Source organism: Crocuta crocuta, unplaced genomic scaffold (assembly GCF_008692635.1).
Source record: "Crocuta crocuta isolate KB4526 unplaced genomic scaffold, BGI_CrCroc_1.0 scaffold443, whole genome shotgun sequence".
Classification (NCBI taxonomy): Eukaryota; Metazoa; Chordata; class Mammalia; order Carnivora; family Hyaenidae; genus Crocuta; species Crocuta crocuta.
In genome coordinates, this window is record NW_027529446.1 from 34,842 (window position 1) to 62,527 (window position 27,686).

Sequence of the window (27,686 nt, forward strand, 5' to 3'; positions counted from 1 at the left end):
TCCCAGCCTGGGTCTGGGGAACTGGGAGGGGTCGTCTGCGCCCCGGCCGGGAGTCGGGGAAGGGGCGGGCGGCGACAAGGAAGAAGGGAGCGGGCGAGGGGACAGGCCCCTCTCGGCGCCTCGGCTTCCTCATGGGGAGAGGGGGATGGCACACGCGCCGCGTGCATCTTAGTATCTGAGTCAGGAAGTGCCTACAAACTGAGGGGGTGTGACGGCTTAATTGCAGGGGTTTTTCTTTCCTCTTAATGCTGGAAATCCTGGCATTCCCGTGACGCGTGGCACTTCAGGAGGTCGAGCTCCTCAACACCCACCCTGGAGTGGGCGTCCTGGACTGTTCCCGTGTTGCACACCTACTGTCCCCACTTTACAGAAGAGCAAACAGAGGTGGAAGGAGGCAGAAGTGGGAGCTTGCTCACGAGCGGGTTAGGGTCTGTGCCCTGCACCCGCACAGGTCCCAGGGAGCCCTGAGCTGGGAGCTGCCCAGGAATCAAGTGCATCTAAGCTAGGGAAACTGAGGCCAAGGGACCGTCACTAGATCCTCTGGACTGAAACGGAGAAGCCTTGGGGAGAGCCCTGCTTTGACCTGGCAGAAGGAAACATGATACAAACATGAGGTTCTGTCACTCTCAGGGTCACACAGTGAGGCGGGAGGGGGGGGGCAGAGTCGAACCCAGGGGGCCAGGCTCCAGAGGCTACTCCCTTGACGTCTAAAACGCATTCCCCACCACAGCCCCTACAACAATCCTTAAACACGATGTTTCTCAACCCTTTTTAGAGATGAAGGAAGCCAGACCCAGAGACAGGCAGCCCCTGACCCAGGGTCAGGGAGCTGAAGTTTAAACTCAGAGCCCCATTGACCCTGCTCCCTGGGAGGATGACCAGGCACAGGCATTTGCAGGGTGCGGGGGAACCAGGAGGGAGCAGGGGACGGTGGGGATGGGTGGCAGTGCCCAGCTGACCTGGGGCTTCTAGTCCATTAGGGTTGGATGCGATGTCCAAGCGCCAGCTCCTCAGTGTCCTGGGGCAACTTTCCTCGTTCTGAGCGGTGGGCAGAGACACTACCCCAAACGCTCACTCAAAATAACTCAGCTCACTCCCAGGACATAGCAAACGCTAGCATGGAAACTTCTGCACCCGGATTTTCCGTCTGTGGTGTGGCGGAGAGACGGTGTGGTAAGCACATCCCCAGCACTGCCCCCCCCCACATCCTCCCTCCCGCCTTTCCAAATGCACACGCCAAGCAGTGGGGGGCGAGGGTGGGGTGGGCACATCCTAAAAAGTATTCAGCTTCCTCCCTAGCCCCTAGACTTCTTCCGAGGGGGAGGAGAATCACATTTACTTGCCCAGACGGAGGGATTTTCCGGTGTCTGGGCTGGGGTGGTGCTGTCCCAAGGGTCCTGTTTCAGGCTCCGGTGGATCCAGCACTCCTCCGACTCCAACCAGCACGGCCCCGCCCCAGGTAGTCTCGGCACCGCTCACTGGCTTTCCCTGCTGCCACTCAGGGTGGGGCGGGCCCCAGGAAAACGCAGGTCTTGGACTCCAGCTCCCTTCCTCCTTTCGTTCACTCATTCATGCAACGCCTAATGAATCACGGTTTTTGTGAGAATTACCGGAGGACATGTGCGATCAGTATCCAAGATCTGTCGGATAAATGTTAGTTGGCCTCACTGCTGTATTTAACTCACTGTAACCTCCGGGTGACTGACCCAGACATGTTCAGTTAAGGCAGAGAAAGGGCAATACTACTGTGTGCTGGGTGGGGAAATCTCTGGGAGCAGCGTGCTGAAGAGGGCGTGGTGGTGGGGATGACCTGGGTAGGGTCTGCAGTGGGACCCAAGCAGTCTCTCAGGTCTCTAAGGGAGGCTCCTGCGGGCACAGAGACCGTGGGGGAAGAAAAAGCATAGTCTGTTCCCTGATGAGCCAGGAGAACAGTGTGGCCATCTGCCCTCCCTGCTGACCTCGATCTGTCCTTAAAACACTGTCCTTAAAACACCTGGGCAGGGTCAAGATTAAAATCTAATGAGGGCAGCAAGGATTAGGATTAAGGTTAGGATTGGGGTCTGCTAGCTGGGCTCCTCCACACTTCAAGGAGGCTTTGCACTTGGAATCTGCCTTACATCCTTGTCAGAGAGAACCCGAAGCTAGTGAGGCCTGCTCTGGGGACAGAACCTGGGCTGGGAGCCAGGCCTGGACGGCCTCCCCCCCACAGGCAGGTGCAGGGACTTGCCTGTGTCCCCTAGAGACTGGACCAACTCCTTGGTGCCTTGTGGTCCACCAGGGAGTGGAGCTCAGGGCTCAGAAGGCGGTCAGTTCTCGTCAATCTGATGGGCTCCAGGTGCCTCACAGTGAAGTGAAGTGAAGTGTCGTGAAGTGTAGTGTAGTGAAGATGAAGAAGAGATGCCTGGGCAGTGGGCAGAAAGGTGCTGGGCACACAGTAGGCACCACCTGAGTGCACCCACCACTCCCAGGTCTTTCTATACTTCTCTCAGAGGCTCAAGCCATACTGGGAGTTCTTCCAGACTGGGGGCTTTACCCCCTGCGAAGGGTACTGGAGTCGTACACCTGGGGAACTGTGACAGGCCAGTCTGCATGCCTCTCTGCACATCTAAGCCCTGAGGTAGCAATGAAGTGCTTGAACGGGAGCCTAACTCATTAGGAAGCACCCCTGGAGGATTAATCAAACAGGAATGGGTAGGCAGGTACTTGGAGTCCCCTTCAAGTCACAATCTAGCAGCAGTGAATTCTGAATCCCAGGTTAAGCTGCCACCTCAGGCAGACCACCCTGACCACACAATCACACACACACACACACACACACACACACACACACACACACACACACACACCCGGCCGCTCCACACCTCCGTGTCCAGCACCTCTGAGCTCTGGCACCATCTGTGTCTGTTTATCATCCTCTCCTCCCCAGCCTGAGTGCCAGTAGTGGGGGCCAGCACACAGTAGGCACTCAATCAATGCTTACTGAATCAAGAATGACCGAGGGCCCACAGCCTGGGGTTATCAGGGTGACTCCCGCTCCAGGGGTCTTCAGCCTGAGCTTTCACAGACTCTGCCAAAAACAAGAGAGACTGAGCTGCTTGCTCCTATCCAGGCGCCGTCTGGCTCCACCTGTTGCCGCCCCAGCTAGTCGGCCTCCCTAAAGCACAGCTCTGCTCCTGCTACGTCCCGAACAGACCTCCAACGCCTGAGCAGGCAGCCGGGGACACTTCCCATCACCTGGCCCTCCAATGCCCTTCGGCCTTACCACAACCTCCCAACGGAGCCGCCACACCTGCCCCCTACGTGCTCCCTGCTGCTGTCACCCCTCCACCAGGACTGCCAGACCCCTCCCTGGGAGGCTGGCTCTGCCTCTGTGGATGAGCAGCTGACGCGGGCCCGACCGGTCCCTAGTTCAGCTGCAACACACTAGAACACGCACCACTCACAGGCTTCTGCTGGAGCTACTGGGAAAGGGACACACGCTTTCTGCAGGGAGCACCGACACGAGGTCCCGTCCCTGCAGTTTCTGGTGCCATCACGGGCACCAGGGACGGAAGCGCACCTGAGGGTGAACGTACGGGAAGTGGCAGAACACCGCGCCGGTGCTGCCTGGCCTGAGCACCACCCAAGCTGCAGGCGCTGCTGCGCTGTGCCAGGAGCGCAACTCCCACCCCTGAGAGGTACTGCCATCCAACAGTGAGGAAGGCGGAAGGGCTGTCGCCGCCACAAAGCAGGCACGCGGAGCAGCCACGGCCACGGAAGCCTGGAAGGGGCCTCTGCGTGTCCAGATCAACACTAGGAATATGACTTGTTTAAAAAGAATAAGCAAGACTGGAGAAATGGGGACCCCCAGTCCAGACGAAAGCAGTTAACGGCAGTGCATCCAGAAATGAGCCAGAGGCTGAAACAGCAGAGATTTCAGGGGACTGTCATAAAAAGGTTAGTTTCAATAGAAGGTAGAAAATGGAGAATTTCAGTAGAGAAATAGGAAAACCCAAGTACAAATACTGGAACCAACATACACGAGGTGTGAGTTGGAGAACACTGGGGGACCGGCCCCACACAGAGCACAGCAGCAGCCGGGCAGCACGCAGGAGGGGACACACGCGGAGCGGGGCTCCAGCATCTCGGGTGTGGCCAGGCACCTGGGGCAGCAGAGATGTCGGGAGAAGCAATGGCCAAGACGTCCCCAAAGTTATGAAAGGCACAAACCCACATGCCCAAACAACTCCACGTAAAAGCCGTGACTCCGTGCACCCCAATCAAACTGGGGGCACCAAACACAAAACAAAAACCCCCGTCAGAGGAAAGAGACATGCCCTACCTGAGGAAACAGGAGTTTCTCATCTGAAGCCACAGAAAGCAGGGGTAAATGGAACATCTATAAAATGCTGAAGGAAAATAAATCAACCCAGAATCCTGCATCACCAAAATAAAATATGACCAAGAAGTACTTCAAACGTGGAGGAACCAGGCCCTTGTCAGGCCAGCAAAGCTGCCATCCACAAACACCAAGTGCAGCACCTTGATGAAGGGCCCCACCCAGAAACCCAGGGTCCACGGTGAAGGAGCACAAGGGACAGACACACGTCTTCAAAGGCCACGGACAACTATGAGCGCCCTCTACACCCACCTCCAGACTCTGGACTGCAGACACTCTGCGGGAGAGCACGTGGACCAGCTGGCACGGCCACTTCGGAGTCAGTTCGGTGATTTCTCACAAAACTGAACATACTCTAGCCATATGATTCAGCTCCTAAGTTTTTATTTACCCAGACAAGTTGAAAACTTATGCTCGAAAACCAGTCTGCACACAGATGTCTGCGGCAGCTTTATCCAGAACTGCCCAAACCCAGAAGCGACCAAGACACCCTTCAGTAGGAGGGGCAGACAGACTGCAGTCCACACAGAGGATGGAGCACTAGTCGGCCCTGAAAGAAATGAGCCATCAAACCATAGACTTGGAGGAGCCCTGAGTGCACGGAGGGAAGGAAGCACGAAGAGGCTACACTGCGCGGACGCACCGAGGAACACCCTAGTCAGGCTGCTCAGAACCAGCAACACCACAAGGCATCCATGGGCTTCAAATCAAGTTTAATAAATAAAACAGCAAGGGATTCAAGGCAGTTATCACTTCACAGTGTGGTCCTTGGTGGGGTGAGGGAAGGTCGAGGCCAAGTCTGCAGACGGGCTCGAGCCAAAACCCTCTCCTGGTGACACCCGGGGGTTGGGGAGCACTGCCCTGGCCCCGTGGAGGACCCCACTCCAATTTGTAAACAGAAACATAAATAAAATGAGGAAAGCTAGGAAAGAGAAGGACCAGGCCCCCGAACCATCTTGCTGGGGAGCTTCAACAGAAATATGACCCACGGGGTCAGGGGAATGGTCTGGAGTCAGCCCCTCGGTGCCTTGGTACCAAGGGGGCAGGGAGGTGTGGGTCACCTGTTCCCTCAACCCCACCCCTGAGGCTGCTCCAGGCTGGAGAGAGGGGGTAGGCAGGTGGGGGGTAAAGTGCGGCTTTTCCTGACGTGGAGAGCAGGGTGGAGGTCGAGGGTGGGCGGGGCCGGCATCGAGGTATATGGCTCTGTGCCCCACGGGGTTTGGCACCGAGTAGCAGCTGCCCACGACCCCCGAGCTGGGGCAGCCTGTGGCCCTGCCAGGGGCAGGGAGATGGAGCCAAGCGGAGTGCGGACGGCGCCCCGCGTGGAGGCTGCTGGTGGGGCAGCATCCTGCCCCATCTCCCCACCTCGCTGATGGGGCAGGGACGCCTTCCTCTGCAGGCTAGACGGGGCCGGGCCCCTGCATCCAGCTGCCCGGCGGGTCCTGCGGTGGGGGCAGCGGCCTGGACAGCACGAACAGTGGTGCTGGGCGCCGAGAGTGCCAGTCTGTGTGGGAGGAGGGCAGGGCGGCGTCCCGGCCACCGCTCACCCCGTCCTCGACGTGTTCTAAAGCAGAGGCGGCGTTCCCCGGGACCCACGAGGAGGGGAGGGGTCGGGAAGACTGGCAGAGGCGGGGCCCTCGGTGGCCCCGAGTCCAGTCCGGGTCGTACACACCCGCCCGCGGCCAGGGATCAACAGGTCATCACGTTACAGCTGCAGGGGGAGAGACCGAGAAAGGGTCAATCCAGTTCCACGGAAGGCACGGCCTCGGCGCCGTGGGCTGAAACCGTGGCTCCCCACCTCGCCACCCCCAGCAGACCGTGTGTTCGCTCGTGCTGGCTGACGGGCTCCCCCAGGCAGCACGGTCCTTGGTGCCCGGGGAGGGCTGGGGGCTGGGGCAGGGGTGGGAGGGGCCTGGCACTGGCCACGTTTGTACCTTTTTGGATTTTGAACCATATGAATGTATTACCTAGTCAAAAAAATAAATAAGCCAAATTAAAAGTAGAGAATAAAAGTAAAGAAACCAACAGAGCCTGCTCCGTGTGGCCACGCCATCCTCGGGCCCTCGGGGCACACCCTCCCCTCTCCAAAGCTCAGCCTAAGGCTGGGGGACACACCAGCTGGGCGCAGGGACCCGGGGCAAGGGCCGCACTCACTGTGACAGGGGCTCCGAGTGCAGCCCGGGGGCTGGGCACGCTGGGTGGGTGGCCAGGAAGGGATTCACGTCCCCAATGCCGATGAGTCCAAACTCAGTGACCGACAAGGCCACCTGTGCTGGGGCCACAGCCTCCTCGGGCTCTCCGTTCATATCCACGTGGCTGGAGATGAGGGGCAGCTCCTCGGGGAGGGCCCCCGGCAGGGCCAAGTCCACAGCCAGTCTCGGGCTGGTGCTGGGCTCCGGGGCAGCAGTAGCCGGGGGGTAGAAGGCTGGCTCGGACAGGGCTGGGGGCCGCCTGGGCAGGGGCACAGCTGGGGGCGTGTCCAGCTGCTGAAACGGACAGGGCCCCGGCTCCGAGGACGGGAGGCTGTCGGAGCTCTCCCCAGGCTCCCCAAGACTGACAGCCGTGCTGTCTACGCTCAGCGGCTCTGTGGGGAAGAAGAGAGTGAGGCCGGGACCCCGGCAGCACCCCACACCAGCCCTCCTGGGACCCAGAGCCATCGTGGCTCAGGTGCACTTGGGTAAAGTCACACTTATGCCTCCTACACCCTGGGCAGGGCTCCTGCCCAACCAGCAAAGCCCACGGACCCCCACACAGAGATATTTCCACGCAAAGACTTAAAACACACACACACACACGCAAGGAACCAGTCACACTGAAAGTGTGTGCCTGGCTAATGGCCCTGCCCTGGGAGGCACTGGCCCTCACTATTTAAACCAGATCCGAACGAAACAGGTTCAAAGAAGAACAACACTTGGATGCAGGGCAAAGCGCACATAAACGTGGAATCTGACAACTCTTGGTGCACAGATTCAGGACAAACAATTCCAGGAGAAGGTAGATGTGGTCCCCCTTTTAGACAAACCACGGAACCTGCCAGATTCTGGAACGAGGGAACATCTAAAGCCCACAGGTTCCAAGAACCAAGGTCCCCACCCTCATCTCTGTGGCCTCTGTCAGAAACTCAGTCCCGACCCAGACCCTGTCTAGCTCTCGTGTGGCCCTGTGCCCAGGACGCCAAGGAGGCCTGGACACCCGTCCGACCTCCCGTGTGGCACCTGGGGCTTGCAGAGGTGCCCCGCTTCAGGCCGTGGGGCACACAGTTCCCCTCGATGTAACAAGTCCCCGCAGTCACTCATGCAGGTGGCAGCCCGCGTGTGGTAACATATGGGGGCGGGGGACCACGCCCCCCCCCCAGAACCCCGGGGCCCGTGTCAGAGCACCAGTGAGGAGGGGGCTCCCCTAGAGCAGGGACCCAGCCCATATCTCACCTGTGTGCATCCGTGCCAGGGGGTCTTGCTCGGAGCCCAGGCTGTCGGCAGCAGGGGGCGGAGGGGGGGACGAGCGGGGACGGCCGTCAGGGTCGCTGCTGTCCAGGTCCTGGTCTGCATCCCTGTGGGGAGAGCGTCCCGTGAGGGGCTGGGGGAGACACTGCCTCAGGTGAGAGATGCCTGCCTGGGATGCCCCCCACCCCCACCCCGGGGTCTCTGGGAGCCCACTGCACGCACGTGGCTCCGGATGGGCCGTACTTCCTCCGGCCCAGCCTCGTCTGCTGAGAGAAGTAGTCGTAGCGCTCGGACTTCTTCCACAGGTAGTAGTACTCCACACACTCGCCTACGGACCGCGTGCGCACCTGCAAGCCAGCACAGTTGTCACCGTGGCCCCCGGGCCCCACCGTCCTCACTGCCAGCCCCCTCCGCCTCCAGAACAGATGGGATGGGTCCTGGCCTTGCACAAAACAAGACTCTGCCTGCAGGCCCATCCGCGCTTGCCACCCCACCCGCCCCAGAGGTGCATCCCTCTCCTGAAGCACGGGTGCACCATCCCAGCACCTAACTGGCATGGAGCCAGAGCCCCATTTTTCACTCTGGATCCACACGGCTGGTGCCTACCTCCCTTACCCCAGACCACTGGCTCCCAAAGGCAGCGGCATCGCCCCCGTCACCTGGCAGAGAGGGGAGCAAAGACGCTGCTGCAGACACCAGGAACTAAGCTTTTGCCACTAGTGCAGAGTGTCCCTAACACCAGGGAGAGCTACCCATGCGTGCAAACAAGACGCCACTAAAGGGCACACTACAGTTTCGTGAACCCAACTCAACAACACAACAGGAAAAAGCGAAAAAACTTTATACGTAAAGTATCCCAGGAAGAGAAGGGTAACACGCCACAAACGTACGTCTGATGTGGAGCCGGACTCCCCACTCACAAAACCTCTTGTGGATAAAGTCAGTCACAGAAACGAAACGTACAACCCGGGGACACGGTCAGTGACGCTGTAACAGGCTGTAGAGCCAGAGACAGCGACTACAGCACAAGGGGAGCGCTGACTGACACGCACACCGTCCAATAACCGTGACGCTCACCTCCAAGTAACACAGTGCTTGTGTAACTCTGTTCGCGTTAGGAAAACATTTCTAAAAACCTCTTGTGACAAGGGGCATCTCCCCACCTGGAGGCTCACCCCACAGCGGGCCCAGGGCCGTGCCTGCAGCCGGCGATCCTACAAGAGTCCACAGCACTGCTCACCAGAACGCGGGACCAGACACTGGTGCCCAGGATGAGTCTGGAAACCAGCAGGGACAGGGACACGCAGATGGCCTCATCTCCCTGATGAGACTCCTCCACACCCATCTTGCCAGGGGATTGAGTCCCGTGCAGCGTCCCTGGGGCCAGCTCCCACGGACACCAGAAACGCCTGGAGGAGGCGGCCACAGCCACAACCAGAGCGGGCAGGCACATGGCTGACGGCACACAGAGGGAACAGCAGCCCCACGCCTGCAGTACCATGCTTATGAAAGCGGGCTGGGCCTCGGTGAAAACACAGCGAGCAGGGAGCTGCTCAGGCCACAAGGCACAGATCTGACATGAGAATCAAGCACTGTCGGACGTGGCACTGGGCACAGTCAGCTGAGCACCATCCCGTCCCTCCACCAGCCCCAAGCAGGCACCTCACTCACTCCAGCCCCCCAGGGAGACACTAGGGCCCGACTGCGAGCCCAGTTTCAGCCAGGCCCTTCTCTACTACGTACATTCCCACAGGCAGTGGGACAGAGCCACCACTACTACTTCAGACAGAGGACAACAGACTGGGTAACAGGTGGGGTGAGGGAGCCACAGGGAGACGGAGCCACGGGGACCTGCCCAAGAAGGCATCCCGGGCAGCAGGCCAGAGGGGCCGAGGCTCCGCCAAGAGGTCAACTCAGGAGTCGTGATGCATGAAGCCACGGGCAGAAGGCATCACCATGGGATGCACAGAGACCAGCAGAGACCCAGGGCGGGGGCGGGCAGGGGGGGCCTGGCACTCGGCTGTGCCCCTGGTCATGAGTGTTGCTGTGGGTGGCAGAAAGGCCACTGTCCTTTGAAGAAAGCGGAAGACCCCTGGACCACAAGGCAAGGGGCTGGGGGTGGGTCCAGGCTGGGGGCTGGCACTGCGGCATGGGCACTGGGCACCACAGGCTTTGGGCACCACACCGACAGGCTCTACCTCGAGGAAACGGCAAGGCAGGGCCAACGGATCACAAGCAGACAAGACCACTAGAGTTCGTCCCTAGGCAATTTCTCTCCCCAAACCGGAGCCTTCTTTTGGGGACTGGAAGGTGGCCCCACACATGTCAGCAAAGGAACTAGAGCAAGACATCAAGGGACATGTGGGGAGCCAGAGGCAGGCAGCAAGGCTTCAGCCATGGCTTGGAGGGGGGGCCTGCCCTGGGCCTGGTGAGGGGAGTCTCAACCTCGCCGTGAGGGGATGGTGACATGCCTGGGTCCCCAAGCCCCTCCCAGCCCCAAGGCGCAGCCGGTGGAGTCCCAGAAGGAACAGGGCAGGCAGCGTCCTCACCTTGTTGGCCTGGATCAGGTGAAAGTTCTTCCCGTGCACTCGGAAGCCATGCTCAAAGTTCCTGCACTCCTCCTCACTCCAAGCACAGAACCCATCTGCAAGCAGGAGGGAGGGCACAATGGCATCAGCAGCGCCCAGGAGGTGACAAGAGCAGAGAACGGGAAGAGCCAGGGCCATACGCTCACCTCGGATCACCTTCACATTGAATCGCAGCCTCCGCAGGGCCTCCTCTGCGTTGAAATTGCATTTCACCAGCTCGTAAAGTGCCTGGGGGGAAGCCTCACTGACTCTTCCAACCTGCTCACTTCATCCCACCCACCCCACCCACTCCGGAGTAAGAGCCAGGGGTGTTCATACCACCACCAGGTGTGGGGACATCAGGGGGGATTCACACCACCAGGGCAGGGATACTGGGGGTGTTCACACCATCGTCTGGCGGCCGGTAGAGGGGGTGTTCGCACCGCCATCAAGGGGTAGGGATATTGGGGGCATTCATACCACCACTAGGGTGGGGTTATCAAGGGTATTTATACCATCATTTCGCCCATAACAAATGCTTTTTATTTCAATTTGTCACCATCACAGGACCACACTGGGCACGAGCTTCAAGGCACATCTCCCAAATCTCCCTCCTGCCCCTACATGGGACCTGCCCTGTGACCCAGGGTGCTACAGCGCCACAGCCACCTGCACCCCATGGGCAACCCCACCTGCTCACTGTCTTTCACTGCTTCTCCCTCTGGAAGCTGAGACCCAGCCATCTCGTGCCACCTGCGCTTTACCGCCCGGTACAGGAACTCCTCCACCTCCCTCTCAGGGAGGATGTTGGGGTCCCAGAGCAGCTGGTCGTCATTCTCATAGACTGTGGAGAAGGAAGGCCAGGGTCACGTCATGGGCACGCAGCCTGCACCCACCTCGGGAGCTCACACTCCCCGCCTCCAACCGCCCCGTCAGAAGCACCTGCCAGGGCAGGTCATCTGGGGCTCCTGCGGAGGACTCCCCTGGCTCTTCCACAATGAGGACTATACACACAGATAACAAAAGACGGTATTTCATGACAGCCAGAGTTTACTCCGGAATGCAAGGTTGATTTAATGTTTGAAATATCTATCAATAAAAAGCATTACATTAACAGGATAGAAAAAAAATGATCATCTCAAGAAACACACAAAAAATATTTTACACAAGTCAGACTTGTTCGTGGCAAAAACTGTCAGCTACTCACAGAAGGGAACTTTCTTCTCTACAGATAAAATTATGTTTATTTCTTTATTTTCTGAGAGCGTGAGTGCAGTGGGGAGGGGCACAGAGAGAGAGGGAGAGAGAGAATCCCAAGCAGGCTCCACATCATCAGTACAGAGCCCAACACAGGGCTGAAACTCATAAACCATGGAATTGTGACCTGAGCCGAAACCAAGAGCCAGACACTTACCCGGCTGAGCCCCCGGGCGCCCCTTCCAATGCAGAGCTCCTACAGAAGCTTACAGCTAATTCCACACTAAAGGGCATACTGAACACTTCCCCCAACTTTGGGAACACGACAGAGACATCCTCTGTCACCTCTACATCCTAGAGGGAAGGCCAGCACAACAAAGCACAGAGAAAAAATAAAAATACAAAGATCACAAAGAAAGAAAGCAATCACTCACAAGTTACACCACCGCATACGTAAGAAAATACAAAAAAATATATTAAAATTAGTAGGTAAGTTTAGCAAAGTCACTCCGTACAGGATCAACCAAAATAAACTGCACTTCTACTAATCGAAATCAATCATAGATGAAACTTGTTAATTTTTTTTTTAATGTTTTATTTATTTCTAGGAGAGAGAGAGAGAGACCGCGTGAGCAGGGGAGGGTCAGAAAGACAGGGAGACACAGAACCAGAGCAGGCTCCAGGCTCCGAGCTGTCAGCACACAGCCCAACGCGGGGCTCAAACTCACAGACCAGTGAGATCATGACCTGAGCCAAGGTTGGACGCTTAACCGACTGAGCCCCCAGGCGCCCCAGATGAAACTTTTTAAAACCTCTTTTAAAGGAGCACAAACAAGTACACAGCGCACTCACGGGAGTGCTGCAAAGCCCCCGCTGGCCACGCCAGGGTTCACGAGGGAGCCACGTGTGTGGACAGCAAGTGTCAATACTGTAAAGATCACTTCAGCACAATTTCATTTAAGGATTTGAGGCAACTCCAGTCGCAATCCTGGCAGGCGTCCTAAGGCAGCTGACAAGCTAATGCACAACCTGTGTGGACACGGAAGCTGCACAGAGTGTGGAGGACTGACACTGTCTCCCACTGACTCTGAGCAGCAACAATTAAGACAGCGTGGGGATGGCCTGGGTCACGCACATGAGAGCGGCAGGCAGGCCCGGACTGTTCCAGAAGTAGTGCTGGAGCAATGGCATCCCCAGCGAGGTTAAAGCAGTCCTGACCCACACCTCCAACCACACACTGAATGTGAAGCCAAACCTCTACTTTCTGTGTAGCAGGCAAAACAGAGAATGTCTTCTACAAAAAATTCCTTAACGGCACACAAATACAAGGTGGCGAAACTGAAGATCACCGGCTCGGCCGCTGCTGACTGGGAGGGAACGCGGCGGTACACACGGCGGGTGACAGACTCGCACCCAGAGCGCAGGAAGGACGCCCACATATGAAAGAAAAGGCAAACCAGGTTGAAAATGGGGTAAAGCCTTGAGCAGGCGCCTCACAAGAGAGATGCAAATGGCCAGTCAACGTGTTCTGTCTCAGAGAAATGCCAATTAGAGCCACAAGGACACACCTCTCCCCACCTGCTAGAAGGGCTCCAGTCAACAACATTGTCACGTGTGCATGGGGACACGGAACATCACTGGAGGGGCCCCTAAGAAGTGTCTCCTGACCAAAACGTGAGTCCATGGCGCAGCTCCTGGCCATCTGTGAGGTAAAAGACTCGCACACACGTTCACGGCCACACATGCAAACCGTAGTATCAGCCGACAGAAGAGAGGAGCCAATGTGGTCCGTCCACACACGGAAACAGGACACGACCACAATCGAGGTTCTTCTCCCGTGCAGCACAGAGGGGGAGGGCAGCCCTCTGAGACCAAGGGCCGGCCGCTCCCTGCAGCCAGGCTCGGGGGGAAGAAAAGGCCCAGATGCCAGATGCTACTAAGGCTGCGGCTCCAGACTGAGGGCCACTCGTTCTCAGGACCCTGCAAGCTGCGGCTGAGGAGTACGCGCCGGTGCCTGTTTCTGGGAGATGGTCTCCGGTCCACACAGACTGACCTCCACCTGATCTCCCTGTGACCCAGCTGACATGAGCTTTCCCGTCCCCTCCTTTACCCACACTGCTTATGGTGGAGCAAGCACGTGCCGCCAAGCCCACGTCCCAGCTACCAGACCGAGCCCTCAACATCTCTCCTGAGGGTCCCCATCTCCCTCGCCTGTCCCACCGCTCCGCCAATCTCAGCTGCTGAATCGTCCTGGGAAAGACCCCTGAGCCAGGAGTGCCAGCTCGAGACCCACAGGGGCTTCGGGGCCAGGAAAGCAAGACTCGGGCCAATAGCCAGGTGACTTCACATCTCATTTTCTTCACCTGCAGGTGGAGGGGTCAACACCTATCTAGAAATACAACAAACCTCACCCCATGTTCTGGGGGGATCAGGGACACACAGGCATCAAGTTCCGATGGCGAGCGCCCTGAAGAACAGTGCAGGGCACAGAGACCCTGGTCTCTGAAGGACACCTGGGACGAAGCCCAGACACAGGAAGGGCAGGGGGAGAGGGGGGAGAGGAGGACAGGGACTGGGGCAGGGAGGAGAGGGGCGGGAGANCAGTGGGCAGGGAGGGCGCTGACTGGCCCGCCTCCTCCCGCCCTGGCCTTGGCCCCAAGTGTCCTGCAAGTTCAGGGTGAGGCAGGGGGCACCTGGCCAGAGCCCGCGCCCTTAGGTCCCCCCCAGGAGGGCTGCAGCAGGTTCCGTCCTGGCTGCACTGGGGCTCTCGTCTCCTTCTCCCGTTGCCCACACTCACCAAGGCCCCACTTACTTTTCTCACCGTGGCGCTCCAAGTGCAGGCTGCCGAGGTCGGCTTGGAACTGAGGCCCAACCATGATCTCCTACAAAGGCAAAGGCCCGGTCACGGATGACGGGAGGCCAGTCCACAAGGGGCTGACATGGGACCCTGGGTGGCTGCCTAGAGCCCAGGGCTCCTCTGTGCAATCTGCCCACAGGTGCCAAGTCCTGTGGTCTTGAGCATGAGGCAGAGGCGGATGTGTGTGGGTGTGACTCTGTCTGCTACAGCCAGTCAAGTGCCAGGGGTGTGAGGCCCAAGAACCCAGGTGTTCTGAGGTCCAGCCTAAAGGCCCCAGAAGGACCTCAAGGAAAGGACCGTGGGCCACATCACAGAGACAAAGTCAACAGGTGTGAGCCCCAGTAACCAACATCACGGTCAAGTCCGAGCCCAGCTCACCTCTCGGGAACCACATGCTCAGCCCTGCCCCCAAGGGCCACAGATTCGTGTTCAGGGCACTGCTGGGTCAGAGCCACTCACCTTCTTACACTTGTTGGCAGGAAGAGGGTCCTCCTCCGTGTCAGATGAGGTGGAGGAGCCAGGCTCTTTGTCTGCGTCAGCCAGGAAGCAGGCTTTGGGGAAAGGGGAGCAGCTGAGTGGCACCCATGGCAGTGAGTAGCCTACCTGGCTAGTGGGCTCTGGTGTGTCGCTGCCTGCACTTCCCCCCAACTCTCTGTCCACCTGACCCCACACCCGCCATGCCCTTCCCAAAAATGAACGTGACCCTGGCCAGGTGATGGGTGTGAGATGGGCACAGAACAGGGGACTCAGGAGGCACCTCCCACTGCCAGGCCTCACAGCCAGGCAGAGCCAAGGGGAGGACGGCCTCCCAGACGGGACAGACTTTCGGCCATGAGAACCGACATATTCCCTCCTCACGTAAGGCCAAGGCAAGGAGACGGGAGCCCCTGAGGAGCTCAGACTGAGATCGGGACACGCCCAGGTACAACAGACACCCATGCACAAGTCCTCAATCCCCAGCAGCCCAGGGCCCCTCCACCTGCACCCCTGGAGCCACGCCTGGCCGACCCCGGAGACAGTGGAGGAGCAGGCGGGACACCTACATCCACTCTGGTTAGGAAACAGATCGGAGGCCTCATGGGAGGTCACGGATGGGGTAAGGTCATCAGCCGAGGACTGTGTCTCTTCCTCTTCTTCCCCTGAAAGCAAATCCTTCGCTATTTGTTCCTTTTAACAAGAAAGCAAAGAACGTTTTTGTGGTTTGTTTCAATAACCTCGAGACGACACTTAATAACAACAAGCGACTGCACTAACTCAGAGACAACCACCAGCAGCCTTGCTCTGGAAACGCCCTAGGAGCGCCCGTGGGTCGTTCCTTCTGCTCTGCAGACGGAGGGGCCAGGCCCAAGGACAGGCTGGCAAGGAGCGAGCTCCCCACACCCAGGATCAGCAGAGCCTATCACTGTCTTCCAGACTGTGTATCTGGTTTCCGCCTCTGGTGATAAAGGCCCTCCCTCCTGACAGCTGCCCCATGACCTGGTCAGGACCCAGAGGGCACGGAGTCAGCTGCACTTCTCCACACCAGTCTCCACTAGGCCCCTTCTCCAGCCCCTGCCTGTGGCTACTCAAGCCGCAGCTCGAGTGGGAGGGCACCCACAGCCACTGAGTCAGCTCTGACTCTGGGGAGCAGGTAGGGGTGGGGGACAGGGCTCTTCAGGCAGCAGACCTGACCTGACGCCGCGACAGCACCTCTGTGGGGGCTGGGGCCTTCACGCCTGTCCTCCCTGAACCCTGCCCCCAGTCCACTCACCTTGTCCAGGGTCATGTCCGGGAGATTGGCTGTGGTGTCGCTGCCCTCGCTCTCCCGCTCCGAGATGGGATCTGATGCCTCGTAGCCATAGAGGGCGAGCAGTTCGTCAAGGGGCATGTCGCTGCTCTGCAGGGGCAAGGCTGAGTCAGGGGGCGCTGCTCAGGGGTTCTGGGCCACACTGGCCACCACAAGCAGAGCCCCCTAGTCACACTCCCAGCAGCTAATCCCAGCCAGACCCCAGGCCCAGTCTTTCACCCAGACTCCCTTACAACCCCCAGGAGACACAGAGACAAGACACCTGTACCCAGAGAAATCAGCTATTTGCCCAAGGTCACCAGCCTTGAAGGGTAGGGCCAGGAATGGCCTCTCCGTCCACACGGTTCTGCTCAGGCTGAACGCTAGCAATGCAAGGATGGCTCGATACCTATAAATGTACTATCACAACTTAACGATGTCAATAAATCAAATGGAGAAAAACATGACCATATTGGAAAATGCGAAAGAAACATCTGGGAAAATCCAGTATCTGCTTCTGATTAAAACAAACAAAAAAAGTCAGGACACTAAGTGGAGAGATGTCAGCCTCATCGATGTAATGGAGATGCTATGAGCCCTCATGGGGTTGGTGACAAGCCAGCAGAGCAACTCCATCCCAGCTGAACGAGAAAGGAGAGGCTCAAGCCCTCCGTCATAGGCTACGAGCCAACGCAACAGGACAAGAAACAAGAAGGAGACATTTAATGGCTGGGAAGGAAGAGAGAAAACTACCATCGCCTTCCTCTCTAGTGCTGCCTCCATGTCACGGTTCCTCACGCCCATCTCCCTATTCCTGAAGACAGTGGTGTCCGGCCACACTGCGTCCCAACCCTGTGAGTCATAGCCAGCCTCTGGCCCCCTAGACATCCCTCTCATTCTCTTTGCCGGCAACTGCCTCCCCTATACCCCAGCTCCTGCCCTGCCCTTACCCCAGGGGCTCCAAGTCCATGGGGAAGAACACCCACCTTGTGCCCAGCCCTCTCCCCACTGACCCCGAGGTCCCCCTTCCACCCTCACGGGACCCCACTGATGGGGACATTCATTACACCGACAAGTTTCCAACCGTGCATTTGTTGAGGGATTAACACAGTGGCCCAAAGACTCCTGGGTTCCTGGGACCCTTTCTGGGGGTCCCAGATGCACAGCGACCTTCACGATAATAGGACATTATGTCCGGCTCAGGCTGTGCAGGCACCGGTGCTGAGGGAGCAGAGTCAGAGGTGAGGCACAGCACCCTACAGTCGAGGCAGGGTCACCAGGGTGTGTGAGCACTCAGTGTGCACCCCTCACCACCACCCACGCAGCTATAAACGTGCCACTTTCACTCAAGAATATCCTGTACAAAAGCAAAGTTTCCATCCTCTCTCTGAGCAGCTGTGGTGAGGAGAGGGGACGCAGGCAGAGCGCCCGCCACAACCCACACTGAGGGTTTGTGCAGAAGCACCCAAGTTACAGCCGTGCCAGAGGCGCAATGCCCCAAGCTCGCCGCTGCGCTCGTACCGGACAGAACGGCTGCCAGGCAACCGCGCTACGGCCCTGCGCGGACGCCTTCACACAAGGGCAGGTTGGCCGTCACCTCCAAGCAAACAACTGACTCTTTGCTGCAAGGGTGAAACTCAGGCCTCTGAAGAAAAGAATTTTGGAAAACGTGGATCTGACAACATGAGCTGACAAACTCACGATCCTATTAGGTAAGGTGATACAAAACAGCAGTTTCCAGTTACTTTGGATGTTATGTTCTTTCTTACTCAATTTTTAAAAATTGCATCTGAAGAAAACCTAAATGACATATTCAACTAATAAATGGCTGACTTTAGTTTCTGGTGAGATTTGAGAAGTTTTAAGTTCACATTAAACTTTTTTAAATTGTTTTTCTTTTTTATTTTTTTAAATGTTTACTTATTTATTTTTGAGAGAGAGAGACAAAGCACAAGAAGAGGAGGTACATAGAGAGACAGAGAGAGGTTCCCAAGCAGGCTCTAGCTGTCAGTGGCTCAAGCCCAGGAATCTTGAGATTATGACCTGACCCAAAGTCAACAGCTGGATGTTTAACTGACTGAGCCCCCCAGGTGCCCGTATTTTCTTTTTTGTTTTGTTTTTAATAATTTTTATGTTTAATTATTTTTGAGAGACAGCGTGAGCGGAGGAGGAGCAGAGGGAGAGGGAGACACAGAATCTGAAACAGGCTCCAGGCTCTAAGCTGTCAGCACAGAGCCCGACGTGGGGCTCGAACCCACGAACCGTGAGATCACGACCTGAGCCAAAGTCCGGACGCTCAACCAACGGAGCCACCCAGGCGCCCTCTGTGTTTTCTTTTTTCAAGAGAAGACTTTGTCTTTGGTTATTAGACCAAATTGGTACCAAATGATACATGGCACCAAACTACATAAAGTCCCTGCGACTATTGCTTTCAAAAAAAAAAATTCCCAATACTTGAAAGATGTTTGAGGAGATTTAGTGCGACAAACCAAATGCCCATGTCTTGCCAACATGCACACACATACCATGGCCCCGATCTCAGTGTGAGAGCACCTGGAGATGAGCCTTTGCAGAAAGAACTACAGTGACAGAGTCGTGAGGACGGAGCCCTGATCCCAAAGGACCAGGTCCTCAAGAGAAGAGGCCCCAGAGAGCCCGCCCTCACCCCACCACGAGAAGGCAATGAACTGTAAGTCAGGGTGAGCACCCTCAGTAGAAACCACCATGCCTGGGCCTGACCTTGAACTTCTGGCCTCCACAACTACGAGAGAAATACACTTGCTGTTCAAGCCCCCCAGTGCACACTATTCACGAGTGTGTGTGTTGTGGTGCACGGGCTGCAGGGCCAGCGTGCTGCTAACACCTCACGATGAGGAGGGGTCGCACCATCACCAACAGGCCTGAGCACAAGTGCAGGGCGCTCACAGCACATGAAGGCAGGAGCCACTCTGCAGCCCTTCTGACTGAACTGCCCCTGGCTGACTGGGAGGTGCGTCGAGGAACGTCCACAACTACCTGCAAAGCCTCCCCCTCCCGCGAACAGACATGTGTGGGGCTAGATTGACGCTCCAACCGAGGAAACGGATCACCGCGCACCGACGGCCGGGCCCTCGGGTCCACGTCTGTTTTGGCAGAGCTGTTCCACTCCTCTCCCCAACGTGTGTTAGTTCTGGAAAACTTTTTTTTTTTTTCATTTTCACAAAAATATGTGATTTCTATTAACAGATGTACTGCATAACCTGCACAAAACTCCTTGAGATCCTCCATAACTTGAAGGCCATAAAGTGGGTTCTGAGGCCAAAAAGCTTGACAACAGTGTGTTTCACGCCTGGAACCCTACAGCCCAGAGGCACAGCCAGGTCTGGCCCCCATGGTCTCAGCCCCTAACACAGTGCCTGGCGCGTCGCAAACACGTGTGCAGACAGCACTTGTCCCTGTGACATCTGAGCCTCGAGACTAATTCGGCCAAGTGAAGAGACATGACCTTGCCCTGGGACTCCCCCCACCACAGGGCTGGGGGACCAGCTCCGCCAAGCACCTGGGAGATGAAGTCCTTCCCCAGCTCTCCCTCCGGCTTCCCCGGGTCTCCTGCAGCCGGGTCGCACTCCTGCCGAATGCCGTAGTTCTGTGACAGGATCTCAACGAGGTTGAACTGATGGTCCGCAGAGCCCATGGACACCACTGTGGAGGAGACACCTGCCTGCGTGAGCGCCCCACCCCCACCCCACGCACACCAACCATCGTGCAAGGCTGAGGACGGCCGGGGTAGGGCTGTCACCAGGGACGAAGTCCCCAGCCTGCCGGCACGTGCATGTGTGTGTACACGCATACAGGTGCGGGGGGCGGTGCGTGTGCACACTGGTGGTCAGCGTGGTCAGTCTACCGCATGGGAACTCCAAACAGAATGAACCCTAAGAGAAGAACATGCCTGGTTACATGGACACATGACCTCTGGATGTTTGGGGGGATGTGTCCTCCTGGGGACTCACTTGGTCCCCCAACCACGGACACCAGTGAGGGTGCGGGGCAAGAGCCCACACACAGGGAGAAATGAGCAAGCACCAGGGGAGCGGGGCCCTCAGCTCTGGAAATGCAGAGGTGACTCCACGCACCCCCACACGTCACTGCGGGGACAGCACAGCGAGGAGGGTGCCCGCGGGCCACACGCAGCAAGCCCATCAAATGCCAGTCCTTTCTGCTGCCCCGGCAGGGCGACGCCTGCACAGGCCAGTGTGTAGTGGTGCCACCAGATTTTTAGTTTTCCCAAAAGAACCAGGATGCGTTCACTGCTCCCTCCCCATTCTGGTCTTCAGTAAGTCAAATTTAAAGAAAACAAACACAAAAGGAAAAAGCTAGGGCTCAATCCACCCAGGCCGGAGAGCAGGGAAAACTGAGGCTGGACGGGAGGGGGGCAAACAGCCGGCCTGGGGGAGGCGCACAGCACCCGGGAACCGTGCCCGCTCACACCAAAGCCAGCCGCTCCAGTCCTCATAAGGTGCTTGCCAGGCCAGCGGGACATGCCAGGAAGAAGGCACTTTGGCCCTGTGCTGGGGCAGCCCTGCCCGCACCAGAAAACGGAAGAGCCCTGGCTACTCTGCCTGCACACCGATCCCTGGGCTCTGGGAGCCAGCGCACTATGTCTGGCTCTGCCAAGATGGGTGAGACTCTGTCTCTCACAACCACAAAGGCCTTGGTGGCCCTGGGCAGGAGAAAGGGGGGGGGGGGGGCAGCAAGGAAGGTACCTGCTGTTGTCTGCAAGCTGGGCTCCCCGGGGCACAGGCTGTGAGTGAGGCAGGAGGCCACGCGAGGGCTCTGCCTCTCCAGCGAGGAGGCCTGTGGAGGAAGAGAAGCAAGGTTAGCCCGGTGGGCCCAGGACCCCCTGGTGCACATCTCTGCATAATGCCTGGGAGCAAGTACAGACCAGAGCCTGACTCCCCAGGTGACCTCAGAAGTGGCCTCATCTGGCTTCTATGCAGATGTCCAAAAATCATATGGAAACTCAAGGAAACCCAGATAAGCCAAAACAATCCTGAAACGAAGAACACTTCCTGAATTCAAAACTACTACAAAGTTACAGTAATCAAAACAGGGTGACACTGACATAAAGCTGGACGTTTTAAACCGAAGGGACAGAACTGAAAATTCAGAAGTAAACCCACAGTCTTACAGCCGACTGAATCTCAACAAGGTGACAAAACAACACAGTGGGGAACGAACAGTCTTGTCAACAGTGGTGCTGGGGACAACAGGAAGCCCACGTGCAAAGGAATGAAGGTAAGTGCCTACCGCACACCAGACAAAAATAATGCACCTAAAGACCTTAAACCTGAGAGATTAAACTATAAAACCATAGAACCTTTAGAGAAAAGCACTGGAGTACATCTTTTGTTACCCTAGACACAGCCTGTGGTTTCTTAGCTAAGGTACCAAAAGCAATAGCAGTTAAGAGTTAAAATACATGAACCAGACTTCATCTAAAGGAAAACTTTTCTGCTTGAAAGGCCGTCACTGAAGAAGGCAGCCCACAAAGCAGCGCGAGGCTTCAAATCGTGCAGCTGAGAAGGGACCTGTATCGAGAACACACAAGGAACTCTTGCAACCCGTTAGTGAAAAGATAACCCAATTTAAAAATTGGCAAAGTATCTGAACAAACGTTTCTCCAAAGAGAAAATGGCCAATAAGCACACGAAAAAATGCTCATCAAAAGAAAGCAAATCAGGGGCGCCTGGGTGGCTTAGTCGGTTGAGCGTCCGACTTTCGCTTAGGTCATGATCTCGCGATTCGTGGGTTCGAGCCCCGCGTCGGGCTCTGTGCTGACTGCCAGCTCAGAGCCTGGAGCCTGTTTCAGAGTCTGTGACTCCGTCTCTCTCTGACCCGCCCCTGCTCACGCTGTCTCTCTCTCTCCTAGAAATAAATAAAAACATTAAAAAAAAAAAAGAAGAAGAAGAAAGCAAATCAAAGGTGGCAAATGCAAAATGGAGCCAGTGCTTTGGGAAACAGTTGGCACAGCAGTTCCAATGCTCAGAAAACATCAAAGGGGTCAGAGAGTGTCATCGCCCCAAGGTGGGCCACTCTGGCCTGAGGGTTACTCTGAGATGAAGACCCTGAGCAAGAGCAGATACTGGATGACCTCTGTAAACCGCTGTGGGGGCGCCTCCCCTCCCGAACCAGGAAGGTAGCAGCTTTACACTGAAGATGAAGGGGCACCGGGCTCGTCTGCGCACACACACCTCACTAACCGGCCTGGCCTTCCGCCATCCCAGGACATCCCCTTTCCCAGGACTTGCTGCCCGGACAGACTCCAAGTCCTCCGTGTCGTGACGGTCCATACACGTTTACTGCTCATTTGTGCAGACGCCCTCAGAAGTCCGAGCTCTACCCACCCCCTCAGGTTACTCATCTGACTTCTCCCTCACGTGCTGCATTGGTTAGTCAACTCTGAGTATTTCTCCCTTGTCCATCTGTCTTTTGCCAGTCTAAGTCCCCACCTGAAAACCTAAGAAGGGAAGGAAAAGGACTGAGCCCTGCCTCCCGTAAGACGCCCACAGGAGAAGAAACACATCTCCACGAGCACTTGCACGTGAGCATTCACGGCGGAGCCATTCATAAGAGCTAAAGATGGAAAGAACACAAATGTCCATCCGCTGAGGAACAGACAAACCAAAGCAGAACAACAGACTGTCCCTCGGCCCGGAGCAGGACGAGGCGCCCACACCCGCCGCCCCACAGACGGACCCTGAACACACGACACTCAGGGAGGGAACCAGACACGAGAAGCCACACGGGTGTGAGTCCATGTGCGTGAAACGTCCAGAACAGGCTCCTCCACAGACGGAAAGGGGGCTCGTGGGTGCTGGGAAGGGGGAAAGGGTGACAGGTGATGGCAACAGGGCTTCCTTTTGGGAAGACAGAATGTTCTAGAGTTGAATTCTGATGGTCATACAACTACGAATTTACTAAAAACCGCTGAATAGTACACATTAAAATGAGTGAACTGTATATGAATTATACCTCCTTAACGCAATCTGTACGCATATGCACGCACACACACAGGCAACTTGAATATTTAACAAAATTTTCAGAACTTAGAACAACAGTTTAGTAAGAATTTCCTCACTGAATCCTCAAGAAAACCCCAAGAGGTTGTACAATCCTCCTACTAAGTGGGGGGAACTGACGCTCAGAGAGATCAAGTCACTTACCCCAGCTCACACAGCACAGAAGTAGAGCAACTACAAACTCCAGCTGAGCCACAAAACCCTGACAGCACGAATGAAAGAAAAGCGAAGCCAGGAGAGCGAGCTGGGAGGCTAAGCCGAGCCACGGGCACCACAGCACAGCAGGCAGGGGCTGACGAGAACTGTGGTGCAGGGACGAGGAGCAGGGGGCCAGGTGGGCGTGGGGTCCCAGCTTCTCCAAGAGAAGGACGGCGCGGTGTGTGGCCTCTGCCGGGAGCCCTGGGAGAGTTCTGAGTTAGGAGGCCCAGTCCAGAGCGGCAGAGGCAGTCAGCACAGAGAGAGGGAAAGCAGCGGGCGGGGTGGGCGGCAGGGGCTGGAAGCAGGCAGGGGGAACAGAGCACCATGTCCTGCGTGGCCTCCACGGGTGGCCTCACCTTCAGCCTGCACAGTGGGCGCCTATGTTGCACACGCCCTAGTGTCCTCTGAAATCACACGGACCCTCTCTAGGGCCCTCCACAGTGATGCCCGGCCACCCTCCCTGGGCTCCCTCTCCCAGGTGCTCTGGGAGAGCTCTGACGGGCGGGCCGAGAGAGGCCAGGGTTTGAACAGCTGCTTTTCCAGGCAGAGCGCAGCCCTGCTCCCAGTCCACATCCACCTGCAGCCCCAGGCGCGGTGGTCTGCGGTCCCTGGCAGGGTCTGAGAAGAATGTGGCCCTTATGTGACTTGCCCACTGACACAGGAGCTCAGGCAAAGGAGCAAAGAGAAGTGGCTGGAAGGCTCCTTCTCCCAACAAGGGGGGAGGGGGGGCGAGGGGGCTGTGAGCACCCTGCTCCCCACAGGGACTCAGTGGCCTCAGATCTCCAAGTTCATTTCCAGATGACTCCAAGTTCCTCAAAACTCACCAAGAAACACTGACTTTGTGGATTCTCTTCCCTACCCCTGCCCCAACATCTGACGTCTCAGTGCAAGCCCGCCCGCAATAATGGGGTGCCCGGGGTTCTGCTTCCTCTGTTCAGAACACTCTGGATGCGTCCATCAGAGTCAAAGCCCTCTGTTTTGCCGAGGCGGAGGAAGAAACAGGATGGAGAGCGGGTAGAGGACGTTCTGGGTTAAAACAAGTAAAGGAGGGAGGAAGAAAGGGAATTCTAGGAGTGGGCAACCCCAGTCTCAGGGAGAACAAGGCACGCTCAGCAGTCCTGCCTCAGGGGACCCCGACTGCTCTGATGCGGAGGCCAGGGCAGCCCCTCTCCCATGGCAGCATCGACTCCTCCCACAGCCCTTCCGAGCACAACCCACAATGAGTGGACTCTCCAAAATGGCTGCACCCACACCTCCCGTCCCACAGGCTCTGGGTGCACTGTGACGCTCACATGCTGCCCCTGCCAGAAGTGGGATTCCAGGCCCCTTCCCTGGGGCTCCAGACGGGCCTGGGACTTCAGGCAAGGTGGAGGGCTGGGATACACTCCATGTGATTTCCACAGCTAGGTCTTAAAATGCAACTCAGTTTCCATCTTGTACCTTCTGGCAAAGCCATTCTGCTGCCATGGTGTGAGGAAGCCCAAGCTACGCAAAGGCTGTGTTCCCAGGTCCCAGCCAGCAGCCAGCACCAACCACACGTGAGCAAGGAAGCTAGCCTCCATGGGGTCGGCTCCAGCCCACTGCAACCACAAGGGGGACCCTGAGTGAAAACCGCCTGGCTGAGCCCAGCCAGCTCTCAGCACCACAAAAGACAGCAATAAAACAACTGCTGTTTTAAACAACTGAATTTCAGGGGCGCCTGGGTGGCTCAGTCAGTTAAGCATCCAACTTCGGCTCAGGTCATGATCGGGTGGTTTGTGTGCTCAAGCCCCACGTCGGGCTCCGTGCTGACAGCTCAGAGCTCGGAGCCTGCTTTGGATTCTGTGTCTCCCTCTCTCTCAGCTCCTCCCCCTGCTCACAATCTGTCTCTCTCTTAAAAATAAATAAAAGATTTAAAAAAACTTTTTAAGTAAATAAGTAAACAACTGAATTTCAAAGAGATTCCTTAGCGATGACAGCTAACCAGAACACCTTCCACCCACAGCCAGCTGCATGCCTGCTGGGCACCGCACCCCTCCAGCTGACCACCGCTTACTGCACGCCTGCTCTAGGCCAGGTGCTCCGCAGTCCATCAACAAACAGGTTCTGCCCGTCTCCACCCACACACGTTACCAGTCTAGCTGGGGACACGGACAGCAAGCAAGTGGGAGTGGGCATCCACAGGACTGAGGGGACATGAGGGGTGCTGGGACCACACCGAGGCAGCGGAGTCTCCCCAAGGGCATCACGCTGAAGGAGGAAATGGAAGGGGTGGGGGTGGGGCTGTGGTGATCACATCACTGGACTGAGGTCACAGGGAGGAGAGGCACTTTACCCTAAGGAAAAAGGAAAGCTGTGGAGGATTTTAAGCACAAGACAAAGATAGTGTACTTGGGTCTTTCAAAGATTAATCTGGTATCTGTGAGGAAGACAGTATGAAACACTCCCATCTTTTCTCCTGGTGCTGACGATTCCAGCAACTACAAAACTCAGGCACCTAATACTGACCAAGCAGGTACCAGTAGCTTACAAGTTGCCATCTGTACGGGTTAGAGACAGCTGACTGCCAGTAATTCCCTAAGGTTCAGCTTCCCCGGGCAAGCCACTGAGCTGAGGTCTTGAGAGAGCTCTCGACTGGAGGGTCTTATTTCAGAGATGAGGAAACCAAGGCTCTGAAACATTCAGTCACCTGCCCAAGATCACGCAGAATTAAGAGGTGCCAGCGCTGCAACAGGTCCCCTGGGCAGAGGCTGGCTGTGGCTCACTGCTTCTAACATCTGCCCACTTGTTGGCCCTTAATTGACCAGGCTCCCTCTGACCAGACTCTAAGGCCCTTTATTTAGAACAGGCACCAACAGGCTGCTCACAGCCAGACCCTCGGGGCCACGCACCGAGCCAGGCATATGGGGGATCTCACACAAAGACCTTCTCCTAGGGAACCAACTCAAATTCACTCCACGGGGCACCACGGCACACTGTCGACACGTGGCTGCTCTGAGGGTTCAGGGCCTTTGCATCGGGCAAGGCAGAGTCAAGAGCCAAACCTGGCGGCTCCCAGGGGAGGCCAGCTGGGGCGTCTGCCCCGTCTATGCACAGCACACCTGCCAGGCCAAGAGTGCTGCCCCCATGCCACCCATGCTCCTGGGCCAGGAGCACACACAGACACACACTACCACCACACCCCGCTAGACCACTGAGTGACCTAGCTTCTGCCTTTGACCCCCAAGGCCAGCCACCGCCATGAGGCTTCAGTTTCCCTAAATGCACAGGAAGGAGAACCTGCTGCTGCCCCTCAGGGGGTCAATGGTGGGAGAGAATGGCCACATCCACCCTGCACAACACTCCGCTAAGACAGAACTCAACTTGGCCCCATAGCCATGCTGAATATCCGACGTCCCTGCTGTGCTCACTGGGTGGACCCCTTCTCCTCTCTGGGCCTTGGGGCCCCTACTCCTTGATGAGGATTGCCTGCTGAGTCTGAGGACCTGGCTGGTGTTGGCCTTAACTTCTGCACCCGCTAACAGTTACGCTCACCGAGCCCTGGCAGGTGCAGTCTCACTAACCCTCAGTAGGGCCCCAAAGGGGGGAGCAGTCCACCCAGTCTTATCCAACATCCCAAAGCTTAAAAAAGCCCAAAAGTGAAAGTTTTCCGTCCCTGGTTTGACAAGACGTGAAGCCACTTGCTAACTGTGTTTTCCCAAACGGTCCAAGGTGGATCTGATCAACCATCACGGTTCAAAATCCCACAAACCCTCAAATCGGAAAATCTCTCCATCGAAAAACACATCGGGCCCCAAGGACTTCGGGTAGGGGTTCGTGGGCCTGCTTCACGGCCCGAGACAGGAGGCTCCGGAAGTAACTTGAAGCAGCCAGACCAGGCTGCTCGGCCCGCCCGGGGGAAGCCCCGACGCCCTACACCCACCAACGAACCCCGGTGCCGGCGCTGCGCAGGGCGGGCCCGAAGTCGGAGTTCGAGCCCTGCCCGGGACCTGGCGGGAGCGAGTCCGCGGTGCCCAGCACGGTGGGGACTCACGAGCCGGCTGTGGTACCGGGTCGCACCCGAGGTTCCGACGGGTGAGCGCCCGGAGAGCGCACTCCGCAAAGTTGGCCAAAGCCGGGAGGGCAGGGCTGCGCGCCACCGGGGGCCCCCGGGGTCCGGGGCTGAGGAACGAGGAACCAGGGCGGAGGGTGGGGAGCGGGCTGGGGGTCGAGGGCAGGGGAATCGCGGCCGGAAAGCGGCACGC

General features: G+C 57.2%; 1 protein-coding gene across 3 annotated transcripts; it reads right to left on the minus strand.

Moving 5' to 3' along the window:
• Positions 1–5,074: 5,074 nt before the first annotated feature.
• Positions 5,075–27,392, minus strand: MIER2 (MIER family member 2). 3 transcript variants are annotated; one of them, XM_077760625.1, is made up of 14 exons: positions 27,373–27,392; positions 20,950–21,040; positions 19,746–19,888; positions 16,193–16,318; positions 15,486–15,609; positions 14,902–14,993; positions 14,398–14,467; positions 11,081–11,232; positions 10,556–10,637; positions 10,371–10,465; positions 8,044–8,168; positions 7,807–7,928; positions 6,533–6,962; positions 5,075–6,089 (listed from the first exon to the last, which is right to left on the minus strand). In XM_077760625.1, exons 3-14 carry the CDS (start codon positions 19,878–19,880, stop codon positions 6,068–6,070), a joined length of 1,575 nt encoding a protein of 524 aa, XP_077616751.1. In that variant the 5' UTR covers positions 19,881–19,888; positions 20,950–21,040; positions 27,373–27,392; the 3' UTR covers positions 5,075–6,067. The 3 variants fall into 3 exon arrangements, with proteins under 3 accessions (XP_077616751.1, XP_077616750.1, XP_077616749.1); XM_077760624.1 differs by lacking the exon at positions 27,373–27,392 and adding an exon at positions 6,313–6,345 and having other exon boundaries at positions 20,950–21,030; XM_077760623.1 differs by lacking the exon at positions 27,373–27,392 and having other exon boundaries at positions 5,075–6,345; positions 20,950–21,030.
• Positions 27,393–27,686: the final 294 nt, after the last annotated feature.

Excerpts from the sequence above, each read along its gene's own strand:
- MIER2 (XM_077760625.1), bottom strand. The coding sequence starts at position 19,880 with ATGGGCTCTGCGGACCATCAGTTCAACCTCGTTGAGATCCTGTCACAG. Across the intron at positions 15,610-16,192 it reads CGGACATGACCCTGGACAAG|GAACAAATAGCGAAGGATTT; the intron begins GTGAGTGGACTG and ends TCTTGTTAAAAG. Across the intron at positions 6,090-6,532 it reads CACTCGGAGCCCCTGTCACA|CTGTAACGTGATGACCTGTT; the intron begins GTGAGTGCGGCC and ends CTCCCCCTGCAG.